The sequence below is a fragment of the Acanthochromis polyacanthus genome, chromosome 1 (genome assembly GCF_021347895.1).
Source record: "Acanthochromis polyacanthus isolate Apoly-LR-REF ecotype Palm Island chromosome 1, KAUST_Apoly_ChrSc, whole genome shotgun sequence".
In the NCBI taxonomy this organism is placed as follows: Eukaryota; Metazoa; Chordata; class Actinopteri; family Pomacentridae; genus Acanthochromis; species Acanthochromis polyacanthus.
In genome coordinates, this window is record NC_067113.1 from 44,994,540 (window position 1) to 45,010,126 (window position 15,587).

The 15,587-nt window shown below is 39.1% G+C and overlaps 1 protein-coding gene across 5 annotated transcripts; it reads left to right on the forward strand.

The window, feature by feature from the left end:
* The first annotated feature begins 1,298 nt into the window (after positions 1-1,298).
* pus7l (pseudouridine synthase 7 like) lies at positions 1,299-9,571 on the forward strand. Of its 5 annotated transcripts, none has more exons than XM_022202899.2 (11): positions 1,299-1,387; positions 1,488-1,633; positions 2,000-2,820; positions 3,411-3,570; positions 3,670-3,889; positions 5,066-5,164; positions 5,294-5,375; positions 5,737-5,902; positions 7,081-7,207; positions 8,718-8,771; positions 8,851-9,571. In XM_022202899.2, the coding sequence occupies exons 3-11, from the start codon at positions 2,037-2,039 to the stop codon at positions 9,160-9,162; spliced, it is 2,004 nt and encodes a 667-aa protein (XP_022058591.1). In that variant the 5' UTR covers positions 1,299-1,387; positions 1,488-1,633; positions 2,000-2,036; the 3' UTR covers positions 9,163-9,571. The 5 variants fall into 5 exon arrangements, with proteins under 5 accessions (XP_022058591.1, XP_022058592.1, XP_022058593.1 ...); XM_022202900.2 differs by having other exon boundaries at positions 1,305-1,387; positions 1,488-1,517; XM_022202901.2 differs by having other exon boundaries at positions 1,305-1,387; positions 1,491-1,633.
* Positions 9,572-15,587: the final 6,016 nt, after the last annotated feature.

The window sequence follows — 15,587 nt, forward strand, 5'->3', positions numbered from 1 at the left end:
AGTCCAGTGACTTATTTCAGAAAGCTGGTTCAATGAATTCTGAATCTGACCCTGAAGTCTAACTTTTGGTTCACTGTCATGTTCTGATACTGTCATTTCCAGTCAAAACAGGAAGCTGTTTTCAGTTTCCGTTAACCTGCTTGAACACAAATTGCTCAGCACAAAGCAACAAGCAGACACAGTTAATGACTAGCTAGTAAGATATGATTTTCATTGTTGGTGGAGACCAAATATGGAGCCTAAAGAGAGTGAATATTTTGTCTTTATCTGATGATCAGACATGCAAACAAGCAACTGCTGTTCTGATATGTCAAGTGGACAACAATTAATGTCCTTGGATTATTCTTTATAGGCTATTGTGATAAAATTGTATATCATATTTTCTCCTGTTGTATAATTAAATGCTATTATTGTGTTACAGTAATGTTAATATAATCAGCAACATTGTGAGTCAGTCAAGCAGACTTTATTTGTCTAACACTTCTCATACAAATAGAATGCCACATTATACAGAATAAACTGAATTTAAAAAATACATAAACCAATAGCTTTGGCCCTCCTGATTCCTCAATAAACATCATCTAGTAGTAAATAAAGGACTCCGTGAAAACAAGGGCTGAGGATTGTAGACAGGCTATCATGAAGTAATGCAATGAAGAAAAACCAGATGGACTATGAAAACAAAAGGATGCCTCACTTCAGGCTTGTCTTCAGACTTTGGGTTTAATTAAAGGGCCACTGGAGGGGTCAAAGTAAATCCAATAAATAGGTTAGACCATTAAGAGTTGTAGAAACCAGTTAAAACATCTTAAAATCAGTTCTGAAACTGACAAGTAGCCAGCACAAAGGCTTTAAAATGGGTCAAATTTGTGCTCTCCTTGTAATGCGTAGCTGAGTTTTGAAGCTGTTGTAGTTTAGATAGGAGATACATTAGGATTACAATCTTGCAGGCAATAGAAATGTGTAGCATTGTCTCTGTATTGCCTTTAGAGATTAACAGTGATCTGACAATGGTCAAATAAATCCTTAGATATGTTTCTATTGTGCTGGAAATAAAAAATGAGATCTGGGTCAAAGATGAATGCCATTTCTCACTTGTTTACATGGGTTTAATGCAAGTGCTGCAGTTTAACAAGGAGATTTTCACTCTTTATTTTGATTTCAAAACTTCAATTTTGTCTTGACTGAACCATCCACAAGTTCACATCCAAAATGCATGCGTATTACTTTTTATGTTTAATTCGCTCATCCATGTCTCTCTACCAAGCAGCTATAGTGACACTGTCCCTTTAAGAAAAGTCACATGACGGTCACATGACCAGGAAGCAGACTGCATCTTTTCAGCGTGGTTGTGTTTACAAGCGGCTCGTTTACATACCGCATGCAGGTTCGTCCAGTAAATAAACAATCACATTTTTATTATAAAGTCATAATACGTTTATATTCTCATTTACAGCCAGCAATGCTCTTTGTTTTCTTTGTTATAGCAGCCGCTGCTCGGTGTCACCAATGTCGAGGTAGGTTTTTGTGCAGGTTATATAGATTGTGCTCCACAAAGTCAGACTAATGTGCGTGTATAACGGGGAAATAAAGCAACAGTCATCTTGTTAAACATCCTAGCATTACTTTAAAGGTATGTACCGAGAGTAATAGGTTTCAAATCTGGTGCTAGTTTGTGTCTGTCCTGTGTTAGCATACATTCAGGTCATAGTATTAAAACTAAGATGCTGTAGAAAATCAACACAAGGTCGTTTAAAACCACATTGGCTTTGTTATTCAGAATCATTAAATGATCTTGTAAACTATTGGACGATAAAATATTCCTGATAAAAAAAAATGTTCTTCCATATTCTAAGTTGCTTTTGTCTTTTTTACAATTTTACATGAGACTTTAAAGTTGTCTAAATTGTGCTACATATGCCATATGTACTTAATTTACCTCACCTAACATTTCAGCAATTGCACATTTTGTTAATATTTCTGCCCTTTTCGTCTCCAGGAATAAGTAAAAACTGCCTTATTTGGATAAAGTAACCATGAAGCAGGGCAGTGAGGTTGCGAACGTCCCTGCATGCTTCATTTCAGACCATGAAGGTTTTCTGGGGAGCATCAAGAACTTTATCGAAGACTTCGTGGTGACTGAGATAGACATCGATGGACATTATGTTAAAACAGCAGCAGCCCGACAGTCTCCAGGTTGTGCCTCCTCAGATAGAAACAGCAAAACCGATGCAGACTGTAAGGAGAACTCTTCAGTCCCGCAGGATTCGGATGTTTCGTTGGAGTGGGGGGTCGATGTCCCCCTGCCTAATCTGGGGAGTTTTGATTTAGGCGTGATTTTGGGCCCGTCGGTCAGTGAAGAGCTCGAGCACTTTGTGTTGACACTCAGAGACAAAAAGCCCACCGAGCTGGAGCTTTCCCTGGGGTCCTTTGCCGACAAACACCAGAGAGCCAACGTCCACCGGGCCGTGAGACACCGCTTCCCCTTCCTCATGACCGTCACCATCCAGCCTGAGATCCGGGTGAGGGAAGATCCGGACTACAGAGAGCTCACCCAGCTGGTTAAAGAGGATGAAGCAGAGGACTTCTTCAGGTTTATAGATGCTAAAGTGCGAGGCTCGTCCTATACGTTTGGACCTGATGACAATAAGGAGCACAGGACGGCGGTCCATCACTTCCTGAACCGGAGGTTTGGGAAACTGGTGGAGACAAAAAGCTTCAATGACCAGGGGAGGACATCGATCTCAGTTAGACTGAGAGAGCGAGGGAGGCCAAAGAAGAGAAGCGCAGATGAGCGGAAGGAAGAGGAAGTTTATACTGGTAAGAAAAGAAGAATGTCATCTTTAGGTTGATATTCCATTCCAACCTACAGTTCAACACCAAATGATATTCAAATTCCTCTCATATAGCACCAATAAAACCAGAAATTCACATTTAAGTGGCTGGAACTACTGAAAAAATGACCTTCCTGTTTAAAAACAAGACTTCAGTGTTGGATCAGACATAAAAATTACGATGTAGTAACTGTTCCCGGTGTAGTAACATGATAATTACACCACAAGTTTGTCACGGTTTATTTTTTTCTGTTTGAGTATTTGCCAAGTCTGGAGAAAATAGACAGGAAAAGTGCAGAAACGTCTAGGAAAAATACAAGAAAGTGCAAATATGACAATGCATTTTCTGTTATTTTAGTCCCTTGGTTAATTGAGTGTCCCAAGATGATGCAGCGTGCGTCATCAAAATCACATGTCCAAGACAATTCAAAGTGCTTGATATTAAAAAAAATAAAAAATAAGACAGTGTCTTTAGTTTGAAATGCTGCAGAAGTAATTAAAACGGTTCCTTTCAGAATTCCCATGAGCAACACTTAGAGACACATTAAACAACTGTGTTTATTATGTGTGTTCCAGCGTTCACTCTGCGTAAGGAGAACCTGGAGACTCTGGAGGCCATCAGCTACATGGCAGCAGCTCTCGGGATCCTGCCGTCAGATTTCACCTATGCTGGGATCAAGGACAAGAGAGCCATCACCTACCAATCGATGGTGGTCAAGAAGGTCTCGCCTCAACGGTACTGCTGTTTCTCTTTTATGGACTGGATGTCACTACTTCTTGTTTCAGATGTTATGGTTCTTCCTTTGACAGCCGCTTATTCATCTTGTTCATGTAGGTTACAAGAGAAGGCGGCAGATTTTGAGAGGAGGGGGATGCGTGTTTCTCAGGTCCGCTCTGTCAGTGAGCCTCTGAGGCTCGGCCGACTGCAGGGGAACCACTTTGACCTGGTGGTCCGTGACCTGAGACCACATGGGTCCGGTGACGCTCTTTCCTCTGCTGCAGACATGCACACTCGCCTGGCAACGCTGGTGAAGGAAGCAGTGGAGAATGTCAAGGTAGCATTTAGTATGTCGGAAATTGTGTACGAGAACAGACTGTGCTTGGTTTTGTGATTCTGAAAACGAACAATTTCTTGAAGGACAAGGCACCATTTGCATTTTATCATTATGTTATACTGTATTGTCTTAGGGAGATTAATTCTAAGTCTGGTGATATCCTGAACTTTCTCAACACAGGACGACCAAAATCACCATCAAGTGAACCTTTTAACAAGTATTTCCACAATTAACAACATTACAATACATCACCAAAGCCCAAATTCTCAGAAATGATCCATAGTGACAAAAAAAAACACCAAATTACTCACAAATTGTTGAAAAATTAACGAAAACTCTCCAAAAATACTGCTTTCACAACAAACATGGAAACTTATTACTAATTGACAAGCACTTTTTTTTATAACGATTTAAGAATAAGCTCTGAGACAGCACTGTGCTACCATCTCTACTGCTGATATTTGATCTTTTAAGGCAATATGTGAAGAAGAAAGATCACAGCAAACATTTATAGTGTCATTTCAGATCCCTGTGAAAATGTTTGCAGTGAATTGTATCAGGAATTTTAGGTCAACATTTCAATTTAAAACTTGTTTTAAATATTGTTTAACAAGTGTTTTTTCCTGATGTTTAATGCTGTACAGTTTGATTTACTTTTCTTTTCTTTTGACGATCACTAGCTGACATCCTGCTGCCAAATTAGAGCATCAAATATATATATAAATATAAATATAAATATATATATTAAGTCGCTGAAAATAGAGCCCGAGAAATGCATTGCCAAGATTGAGATGGTTTAAGTTAGCGGTTTTATAGGTTTGTTGGTGTTAAGAAAAATACAGAATATCAACTGCTTTATACTGAAATAGCAGAATAGCCTCTTGTATCAATTAAATAAATGATTTGATTTAGTTCAGACATGCAATAATATGAAGGCAAAAGAGAAAATAAAATGCACAAAACGAAAAACAAAACAAACCAAATCCAGAACCTAAAGTACTGTCTGAAAACAAGTAGGATGAAGTTTAACTTGTTAGCTCCTTCTCGCTACATGTCCGTACAGCTAATATCTTACTGTTTCCTGTTTGCACCATTGCATTATATCTGCATCCTTTCTTGGTTTGTACAAGCTGTGACAGCGACTGCCGCATTCAGTTTGGTTGATTTTCTTTGCAGACCAGAGGCTTCGTCAACTACTACGGACCACAGAGGTTTGGGAGTGGACAGAGCGCCCAGTCTGATCGAGTAGGATTAGCTCTACTGAAAGAGGACATGGTAAGACTGACGTTTACAGTGTGCAGGACTCGATGGTCTTTTATTGTGAAATTCCAACAATTCCCATGAAAGCAGTCCTGTTCTGTCAGACTGTCTGATGCTGTCTTGATGTATGTCGTTGTGTGTCAGGTGAGCGCTGTGCGTCTCTTCTTCACTCCAGAAGAAGGCGATGATCCTCAGAGTCACGCAAAGAGACACTTCCTCCAAACTGGTGAGAACTCGGCTAATGCGCCCAACCGATTCAGTTTCATTTCTTCTAAAAGCCACCAAAAATATCTGTGAAAGTAGCAACCCTTAAACCTTTCCCCACATTTTGCTGCGTTTCTTTTGGTGTTTTTGGGCACATTTTGCATGAATCCCACAGTTCCTCTATCTGTTTTCAAAGAAATTCATCATATTTTATCGAGAACCGCTCATGTTTTGCAGTTTAGAGAACAGTTAACGTAGCATATTGGGTCTGTTAAAAGTCTATCTTAATCCTTTATTGCATCTTTTTAGTTAAACATGCTTCTTTGTTCTTTTTCACCCTATGTTCTTGTTTTCTCCTTGTCTTTCTTGCTTCTATCAACCAGATAACGCCAAGGAGTCTTTGGCCTTGATGCCGTTGTCCAAGGCCAGGGAGCGCCTGATGCTTCGGGCCCTGAACCGCTACGGTACCGGTTCGGACGGTTGTGCCCAAGCCTGGCTCAGTCTGCCGCACAGCATGAGGGTCTTCTACCCTCATGCCTACTGTAGCAGGTCAGCTGCAGGGACTCATTTATTTTTATGGGATTCCTGCTCAGTTCAAACATCTTGATTGTGAGCATTTTTTTTACAGCGACTGGGAGATAAGAGAATTACTCACTTGTCAGATAATGCTAAAAATGGAGACGTTGTTTATTTTCTTAATCTCATTTAGCTTTATGGTTTGACCCAGTTGATGCCTTCTTTGCATCACCACAACGTTTTAGTCATGAGGCTGAAATTCTCCATGCTGTTGTGAAGATATTTTCAGAGAACAGAAAGGCCGTTCCAACCCTTGGCATAAATATGTTCTCTGCTGCAGAGTGAAAAACACACTTTCATAATTGAGATTGCATTATGGATCCAAATAGCTGAAAAATTAGATCTGCCAAATAAAATACAGCGTTTTGTCTCTGAAATTTAGACAAGGAAAAAGTAACCTCAACAGAGATTAATATTACTGATAAGATGGAAATTTGTTCAAGACACCAGCGAGGGGTGTTAAATGATTTGACAGGTTTTATACATCTAGTTTTGTATTTATCTTTAGGATTTGGGTTTAATTTTACATGAAGAATAAATGTTTTCTCTTTAACGTCAGTGAATTATTCGATTTTTATAAAATTATTTAAATAAATAAAGACTAAAATAGTCATATTAACAATAAGTAATTGTCAGTTTGTCAAATTAAAGCCCACACTGAATATTTTATTTCTCTAAATGTACTAAAAGTTGACATTTTAAATGTGTTAATTGCCTTTTTTAATGACAATAAGTGAATGGATTAAAATCTATAACAGTCCGGAGACAGTTTTCTATCTAAAACACTTGAATTTTCCAGGGAAATTCAAAAAAAATTGGATGTTTATGGTCAATTCTGAGTGGTTTGTCTCACTTCCCTACAGCACCAGCAGTGTGCGTCACTGCTTCACGTTTCTCTGGAAATGGACATCAACAAACGGCCAACTCCCGAACAAACTCTGCATAAACACACGAAAGTATCTAGTGAAGCTGAAAACATCATTTTTTTTCCGTGACCAACGTTGGATAAATACGTTGGTCGACATAGCCAGGGCATTCGATTCATTTATGGATAAAACTGAGAAAAGCATGATGTATCGTCATAGCTAGGGTGTTCTGAATGTCACAAGGAGAGTCTTTAATATTTGCGCTGATGTGTTTGTGGTTGTCAGAGTGTGGAACGAGGCAGTAGCACACAGACTGGCTACTCTGGGGCATAGTGTCAGACAAGGAGACCTGGTGTGGATACGGGAAGGACAAAACACAATGGAGGACTCTGGAGAAAGCAGCACTCCTCAGGTAAAAAAAAGAAGACAGAAAATAGTAAAACATGTTTGCTGTGGCATTCATTTCATGTCCCAGTATTTTAGGATGACATTTTGATCAGGAATGGAAATTCTCCATGAAGCCCATTGGGAGACTAGAAGCCGATACAAATATTAAAACCATTAAAACACCATTTAATAGTTTATGCAACACAGCAGCCACTGAATGACTGAAAAGATTAAAGAAGAGAAAACACTTTTTTTTGCCAATAAATCCCCCTCGAAAGACAACACTGAGTCCTTTTGTGTCCGTGTAAAAACAGATTCACTCAAATAATGTAAATTAATTAAAAATATAGGCGGTAAACTAAATGATTCCATAAACATTCATTCTTTTTAAGTCCAGCCACAAATCCTCAGGTGGATTAGGGTCTGGGCTCTGACTTGCCAACTCCAGAACATTTACCTTGTTGCCATTGAACCATTTCTATGCAGCAAAACAATGAGTCGAAGCTTTCAGCCAGTTTGCTTCGACTCATTGTTTTTGCTGTAAAACAAATCTTCCTCCAGGGCACAGTTCTCTTGCCAACAACACTAGGTTGCCCTCCAGGATTTCCATAGACTTTTCGGCATTCATTTTACTCTCTACCTTTACAAGCCCTCCAGTGGCTGCTACTCAGAAGCGTCTGTACAATATGATACCGCCACCACCATGCTTCACAGTGAGCATAGTGTGTTTGTAATGATGTGCAGTCCAGTCACTTATATTACACCTATACATTATATTGTCGTCCAAAAAAAGCCACATAAATTTGACCTTAAAAGAGAAAACTTCGAAGAGGGTGAATACTTTCAAAGGCTCTGTAATATGTGGACCTAATGTAGGCGACGCTTTGCTCCAACTAGAGTAAACACGGTCATAAACTTGTTGTTTGGGGTGCGTCTGTGACACACCTCATTATCGAAAACCAAGTATGTGCCTACACATGCCTGTGACGCTGATTCCCCTTTAGAGTTTAGATGCAAATGAGTTGACAATAGTCAAAGCAAAATACATCCCTTCTACGTAATTCCAGGTTGTGAGCACTGATCTAAAGTTTGAGGAGGTAAAGCGGAAGTTTGACTTTATGCTCCAAAGCAGAGTGCTGACACAAAATGAGGCGGCAGTAAATAGTGGTGGTAGACTAATCTCAGCAAAATGGAAGCAAAGGGTGAGTTAAACATCGGCCCTGTTTCCTGTGGTTTCCAAAAGAGGTGTCAGCGTTTTGGGTTTTTGCAGCCTCACCAAGGAGGAAGGAAAACAGCTCTCACTTTCAGTCAGTTTTCTTAATACAGTGACTTGGCACTTTGACACACTTGTTATGGTTTAATTTTTGCCTCTGTTGTAAATCCAGGGACATGCCAAGCACCTTTTGTCAGTAGACATGCTATATTTAGGGACATATTTTCTTGATCTGAGCACGTAATCGAAACGTGTGGACAGATTTTCAAGGTTTGCAGACATCCTGCCAGTGCCGCTGACATTTCCTTCTTTGCTTTTCCAGATCCATGTGGTGACAGATGAAGAGGAAATAGGGGCAGTCTACACTCTAGATCAAGTATGGAACTAGTTGTGTTAAAAAAATGCTGTTAATTGTGGTTTTACAGTCACTAATGGTGACTTTGTTGTCCTGTCAGGTGTTGTTACCGATGCTAGGAAATACAGTGAAGTACCCAGAAAACGCCATGGGGACTTGGTACCAGGAGAGACTGGCCAGAGACGGACTGAACGACTGTCGCTTCAGAGTCGGCAGCCTCAAACTGAACCTGCCCGGCTGTTATCGCCCCCTGCTGGCCACTCCTCACAACCTCAGCTACCAGCTCCACAAAGCAGCCAGCAGGGAGGACAAGCAGGATTTAGATTCTGACGTTCTCACCTTAAACTTCGACCTGGACTCGTCCTGCTACGCTACCATCTGCCTCAGAGAGATCATGAAGTGTGACCCCTAAAGCTCAGGGGGGCGCTGTTGTTGTATTTGTGTAGACTTTTTTTTTTTAAAGGAAAACATGCATCTTTTTGTAACAAACACTGTTTTGTACTTTCATTGAGCGTGATTATGATACGTTATCTGTAGCCTTTTGATTTGTTGAAGTGCTGAGCAGAAGTTACACAGAAAGAAAAATCATTAAACTTCGAATGAAAACGGACCTCTGCCAAATGTAAATAACTTTAGGTGTAAAAGCATGAAAACAGTGTTTTGTGCCATGAATAAAACCTTTAGAATAAGAGAAATCAATGTACTTTTTTTGTTCTTCACATTTATTTAGAAATTCTAATATTTCCCCCCATTTAAAACCTTCACTGGTCAAACTCTATATTGATAATCTTCTAAAACAATAAAGATGATGTTTAACAATGTGCAATCTTACCCATTTTAAATGTGCATTGATAAAAGTGTGGTATAATTCTCCTTTCTTCACCCAGTATTTATGTAAAGAGATACAAAAATCTCCCATCATTTCTTTGGTAGTCACCCCACAACACTTTCTCATTCCATTCATTGTTTCCACACTCAAAGTTTTAATAAAAGGACAACATCCTTGTAGTTACTACAAAAAAGAACAACTTTGTGTGTCATACAATTTGCATCATGTCTGTATAAATCTACAAATACAAAAAAAGGCTGAAAAGTCATTAGTTTGGCCTCTTTGGTTGTTTTCCTCTGGAAAATGGTGACAAATAGTCCAGTCATAACTTCAACTTTTGGGGAAATGTTTTCCTTCTAAGATAACAAAATGCATTTCTTTGTAAAATAACTGATTGTGTTCAGTATCCTGTAGCTATTGAACAATTGGCATTGTGTTTTGGCATGTGCTTTCCATGCAGTTTTTGTGACGTCTTTTGCTTCTGTCACATTTTTGGTTCATTTTTCACTATAATACAAAGTCCTGCACCTCTATGGAAACACCTCAACCATGAGTAGGAGTTGAAAGGACTCAGTAATGAACCCTATCAAACAAAAACTGAAGTAACCTGGAATTAAAATGTACCACATTGTTCTAAGTGCCCACACATGCTACCAATATCGGGCAAAAATGTGGCTCTAAATACTGCTGGTTTTTCATACTCTGCTATGTGTACGCACAGCCTGCAGTTCAGCTGAAAACGTCTCAGAATTTTGTCACGTGATTGTCGTTCCCATCCGAGCGTATCATGGCCTCCTAGTTGTGCTGTCCATTGCAGAAGTTTTTGATTTTTACAGAATCTGGTTCAAGCAAATGGTTTCTTTTAGCATTTTCTAAATGAGACGTCGAATAAAGTGATTTTAATGAAAAATCATAGTTGCTAATAAGTAGTTTCAGGAGCATCAGAGAGTCAAAAACCCCTTTCTTGCACTGATAAATTGTCATATTTTGGGTTTCTTTTCATAAAATCACATGTCCTTCAAACCCATAGTCAGATTTTAGCATTCAAGTATTTAAAAGATCCAAACTCAAATTTTCTTTTATGCATTTTATTCACAAAGTCCATCCATTATTGCTTCATAACAGATATTGAATTTAGTATGCACACTTTTTATGACACTTTAAAAACATTTTTTAACCACATTTCCATTAGAAACATGCGATAAAGTCAAAACACTTTGCAATTAAATATGGACTCTGCCCACTTTGCTCAGTGTACTAACCACCAATTACCACTAGATGGAGACAAGCAACAGTAATTGTCAGGCAAATACCAAAGATGCTCCAGCTGCTCTCCTGTCCCATAGAAATGTGGTTTCAACTAATTAGAAAGCAAAGTTTGAACATTTAGTTTCTTAAATGACCTCCAATTTAATGATGGTCAACTTAGGATGATGCTGACTTCCTTATCTGAGAGAAAACAGCTCGACTGAGAGTGTGGTGATAAATCAGCGGATCATATTGCATCCTAATCTGAGACTGAATCCACCACACCAGCCCACATGATACAGTCTCGTGTAAATATAGACTCGTGGACCGGCAAGAAACTCATTTTACGACCCAATGAAACCATAATGAAGCATAAAACTCCGCTATAATTACGCTGCTGAGGGGCAGCTTTCGATATGTATTAAAAGTGAGCCCCTGTGATTAATTCATGCAGACAGCGGCGTATAAAACCTCTCTGTCATGAATAACTCATGCTGGATGTACCTGGGAGCTATTTTTTAATGCCCTATACTGTTAGCAAATGTGAAAAGTGAGTGAGTTTATGGGTGTTTTAGTTGGAGGTGGGTTCTGACATGCAGCCTGTCATAGAGCTGCTTGATAAAGTGTCTGCCTGTAAGCTAAGCTGTCTGCCAAAGACACACATTAGCAGTAATGAGTTTCTCCACTTGTTGAGGAGGTTTGTTACAAAATGACACACGATCCATCAGAAAGGGGATAATTGAAATCCTTGTACTTATAAATCTTCAACTAGATATTAAATGTCTCAGGAGTTGAGCTTGACAGATGACATGAGGATTCTTTGTTTTTTATGAGGTGATTTTTTAAAAAATGTTTTGAATAGCACTCATATATTGACACTAAATGGGAGCTAATGGGAGTCATGTGTTGGGTGAATTCCCCTCATCCCTTCACGCTGCAGAAGGGTGTAACTACGCATACTTTAGGGGCTTGTATCCCCCCCTCAGTACTCAGTAAATACCAAACTGTCCCCCTCAATACACATGATGTTAAATATGCTCTCATTTTATGAAGCCTGTCAGTAGATCTGTTATGTCCTTTTTATTTCTGTTTGTTAAGGAAGTTCAGGATTTTGCCCACAGCTTGCTTTATGCCAGATTCTTCCTTCTGAGGGGTAATGATTTCTTTAAATTCAGATTGACATGCACATTTTTTCATGATTACCCCGGGATCTGAAAGTAATTTATGCTCTGTGTGACATGTCAGTGATTCTGCACAAATTAAAACAGCAAATCGCCCCAACAATCTTCAAATTTCAAAAGTTTTATGACTTTTACAGCAAAACTTTAAATATTTGCAGGTAGCTGGTGCTTTAAAGTGATGATTTGCTGCTATGTCACACTTTAAGTGCAAAATGACTAAAATAATGGTAAATATGTTGGATTTTTGACTGACGTAGCACAAATCAGTCTTTAGAAGAAGTTTTGATGGCATTTTTTTGCATTTTACAGAGTCAGAATTAATCATCAATGAGCCTTTCAACTAGCCTAGCTGCGCTACACCCATGCTCTGAAGACGCAAGGGTCTAGGCACGCTAGACAGGGCGGGAGGCGGACTTAAAGGTTGTCTATCAAATCACTCTGCAGCAATTGGGTAGGTATACAACCAATCAACGCAACGAGTAGGCTGACGGAGTTCCTAGAGCGCCGGATTGTGGCTAAGTTCAATTAGCTTCCCAACCAGCAGAGCCAACTGGTATATTAAGGATTTGCCATATCCCGTCGGCATAAGTCCAAATACGTCTTTCTTCTCAATGAAACACTTCAGTGCCATCCTTTGTTTATCTTTCAAGTTGAATTTTAGCTTCAAATCTTTAAGGGCTGTGGCCAAAGCCGAGTCGAAAGATAACTGTTTATTGTGCGCCGGTTGTTTCTGTCAGAATCGTCGCGCCTCTGTCGTCACTTAGTTACGCCCGCCTTCTGACTCTACACTTCATGGTGATTCATCCGGCCAGTTTTAGGAGCATACAACCTCGAGCCTTATGGAGGGTAACTAGACCCACCCTGGCAGAGAATTAAATTCGTTGCCGTGGGTTGTCTAGCGCCGCTAGGCTAGCTTTCAACAGCACTAGCTAACACAATGTAGCATTAGAATACAGGAGTGATGGTTGCTGGAAATGTTCCTCTGTACCCCTATGGAGATATTCCATTAAAAATCAGCTGTTTCCAGCTAGAATAGTCATTTACCACATTAGCAATGTCTCGACTGTATTTCTGATTAATTTAATGTTGTTGTCATTGAATAAATTGCTTTTCTTTCAAAAATAATTTCTAAGTGACCCCAAACTTGTGAACGGTAGCGTGTCTAGCACCAATTCATGTAGAATAGAATAGAACTTTATTTGTCATTGCAACAAGTACAACAAAATTGCAAAAGCTTTTCAGTCAGTGCAAAACAGTGTGAAGAAATGCGATAAAAAACACAAGATACAATAAAATAAGGTAAGGTGCAAAATAAAATAACAAATTAAGTAAGTAATAACAATAAGATGCAGGAGGGAATGGGGTGGGATGATACAGGAATGACATGAGGTTGTTTATGTGTTTATATTAACAGTTATGGTATTAATAATATAAATGTGGCATTGGTCATGTCTGAGCAGAGATGTTGCTGCTTGAGTAAAAGACCATGGATTCCATTGTCAGGGTTTGGTGTTATCTGATTGGTTTAAGCTACAATCTTCTGCCAATCACTTGGCATCCTAAAAGCATACATAGTCTGAATGAAGACATTGGATTTTTAAAACTTTTTGTTTACATATTCTATGTCCACCTATTTGCACTCAGATGTTGGATATGGTTGGGAAAATCTACCGAGAAAATCTGAGAAAAGTATAGAATTTTAAATGGAAAATGTTTAGGATTTAACTTTTCAATCATGCTAAGCCATGGTATTACAGTTGATCAGTTTAAAAATTGAATCTACAATACAAACAAGCAACTACATGTTGGATGTCACTAAAATTATTCTAAAAATCAAGAATATCTGATTGTGATTTGGCACTGAGATTCATGAAATCTATGATTACTGGTGAAGCATGGCCTTTGTACCTAGCAGCAGATTCACTTAAAATAAAAGGATAGTAGATAAAAAAACAAACAGTCCAAGTCACCACCCACTGCATAAAAATGAACAAACTGAATCATACTCTTCTTCTTTTAAAAGAGGAAGTTTGACCTTTTAGGAAAGTGCTTCATTGATGTTTTATTTAGTAAGGGAGAGGACTGGTATCATTTTCATGTTTGCAGACTGAGGCAACTTCACTTTAAGAGCACTGGTGAAGATAATCAATCTGATTGAACATTACAGTCAGAGAGAGCAGCGACTATATAATCCTCTGCTGGGATTCTTCTACACAGACATAGTGGCTTCTCAGTGACCCACTTCAACACCAAAGATGACAATTCTTTAATGTCTTGCTAGCTTAAGAATGAGAAGAATTCAAGAACAACATTCACTATCAGTGTATTGTAATGTATGTCTGCTTGAAAGACAGCATGTCTTACTGTCTTCTCCAAGTTCAAAGAGTTTTGATCAAGCAGAATAGCTGACTTTTTGAAATTAAGCTAATAACTGAGGACGTTGATTTATTGATTGCTGCCTATTTAAAGAGGCGTAGTTAATGATAAAAAGAGACGTTTTCTGGGAATTTGAGTGTAATTGTTCATAAAATTTCAGAAAAAGAGGGATAGAGGAGGAAAAATCAAATGAAAGGGGTAAATTCAATGTGATGTACAACAATAAATGAAGGAAAAAAAGCACAAATAAAGTGTAAATCAGTCGCAAAAACAATAAAATATTGGATATGTGAGTAGTGGAGGGATTAGTGATCGCTTTAGTCATGCATGCTAGTTTCTGCTTTGACAAAAAACAGTGTGAAAAGTCCACACACACGTACGTGCAGGCAGACACACACACAGTCATGACTAGTCACATAAACCCTGCAGCGACCTTTGACCTTCCTGAGCCGCCTCGGTTGATTGGCAGGTCGTGTACGGTGTGTTTTTACTGGAGCAGACGCTGATACGCACGTGTACCTGTATGTGTGTTTGGAGCTTGTCAGTGCCTGCGAAAAGATAAAGTATGAGTGTGTGTGTGTGTGTGTGTGTGTGTGTGTGTGTGTGTGTGTGTGTGTGTGTGTGTGTGTGTGTGTGTGTGTGTGTGTGTGTGTGTGTGTGTGTTGTTGTTTCTAGTTCCTATCAACCATGATGATGCAGGAGCCACCGCCGTCCAGACGTGACAGTCTATCAGTACAAGGTGGTCATGAGAGCATTGGATAAGCAATATTGGTGTCGAAATGCAGTTTGACGAGTCTCGGTAAATGAAAACAATCCCTTTAGTGCTGTAAATTTATTAGAGTAGGTGATCGTTTTTTTGTTTTCACTGTGAATATCCATCATTTAGTCTTTAGGATGCTGTTATTGTGAGTCAAAATACTAATCCAACACAGTTTTTTAAAATTAGATTTAGTAAATATCTCCTCACAGTCTGCTGGAACACAGTTTTGGCTCTGAACTTGGGAAACCAAAAAAAATGCCTTGGACCAAACCACAAAACATTATTCTAGTGTGTCCTGTGTCTGTTCATGCTCATGTACTGAACAGGACAAAGAGGGAAGATGGAGGGAAAAGGAGGCAGGGGATGGTAAATTTGGATATCTATTTGAATGTTCCAACCAGCTAGGTATCAACAAAATCACTGCCTTTCAACGATTTATTCAA

Excerpts from the sequence above, each read along its gene's own strand:
- pus7l (XM_022202899.2), top strand. The coding sequence starts at position 2,037 with ATGAAGCAGGGCAGTGAGGTTGCGAACGTCCCTGCATGCTTCATTTCA. Across the intron at positions 3,571-3,669 it reads AAGAAGGTCTCGCCTCAACG|GTTACAAGAGAAGGCGGCAG; the intron begins GTACTGCTGTTT and ends TTGTTCATGTAG. Across the intron at positions 8,772-8,850 it reads CAGTCTACACTCTAGATCAA|GTGTTGTTACCGATGCTAGG; the intron begins GTATGGAACTAG and ends TTGTCCTGTCAG.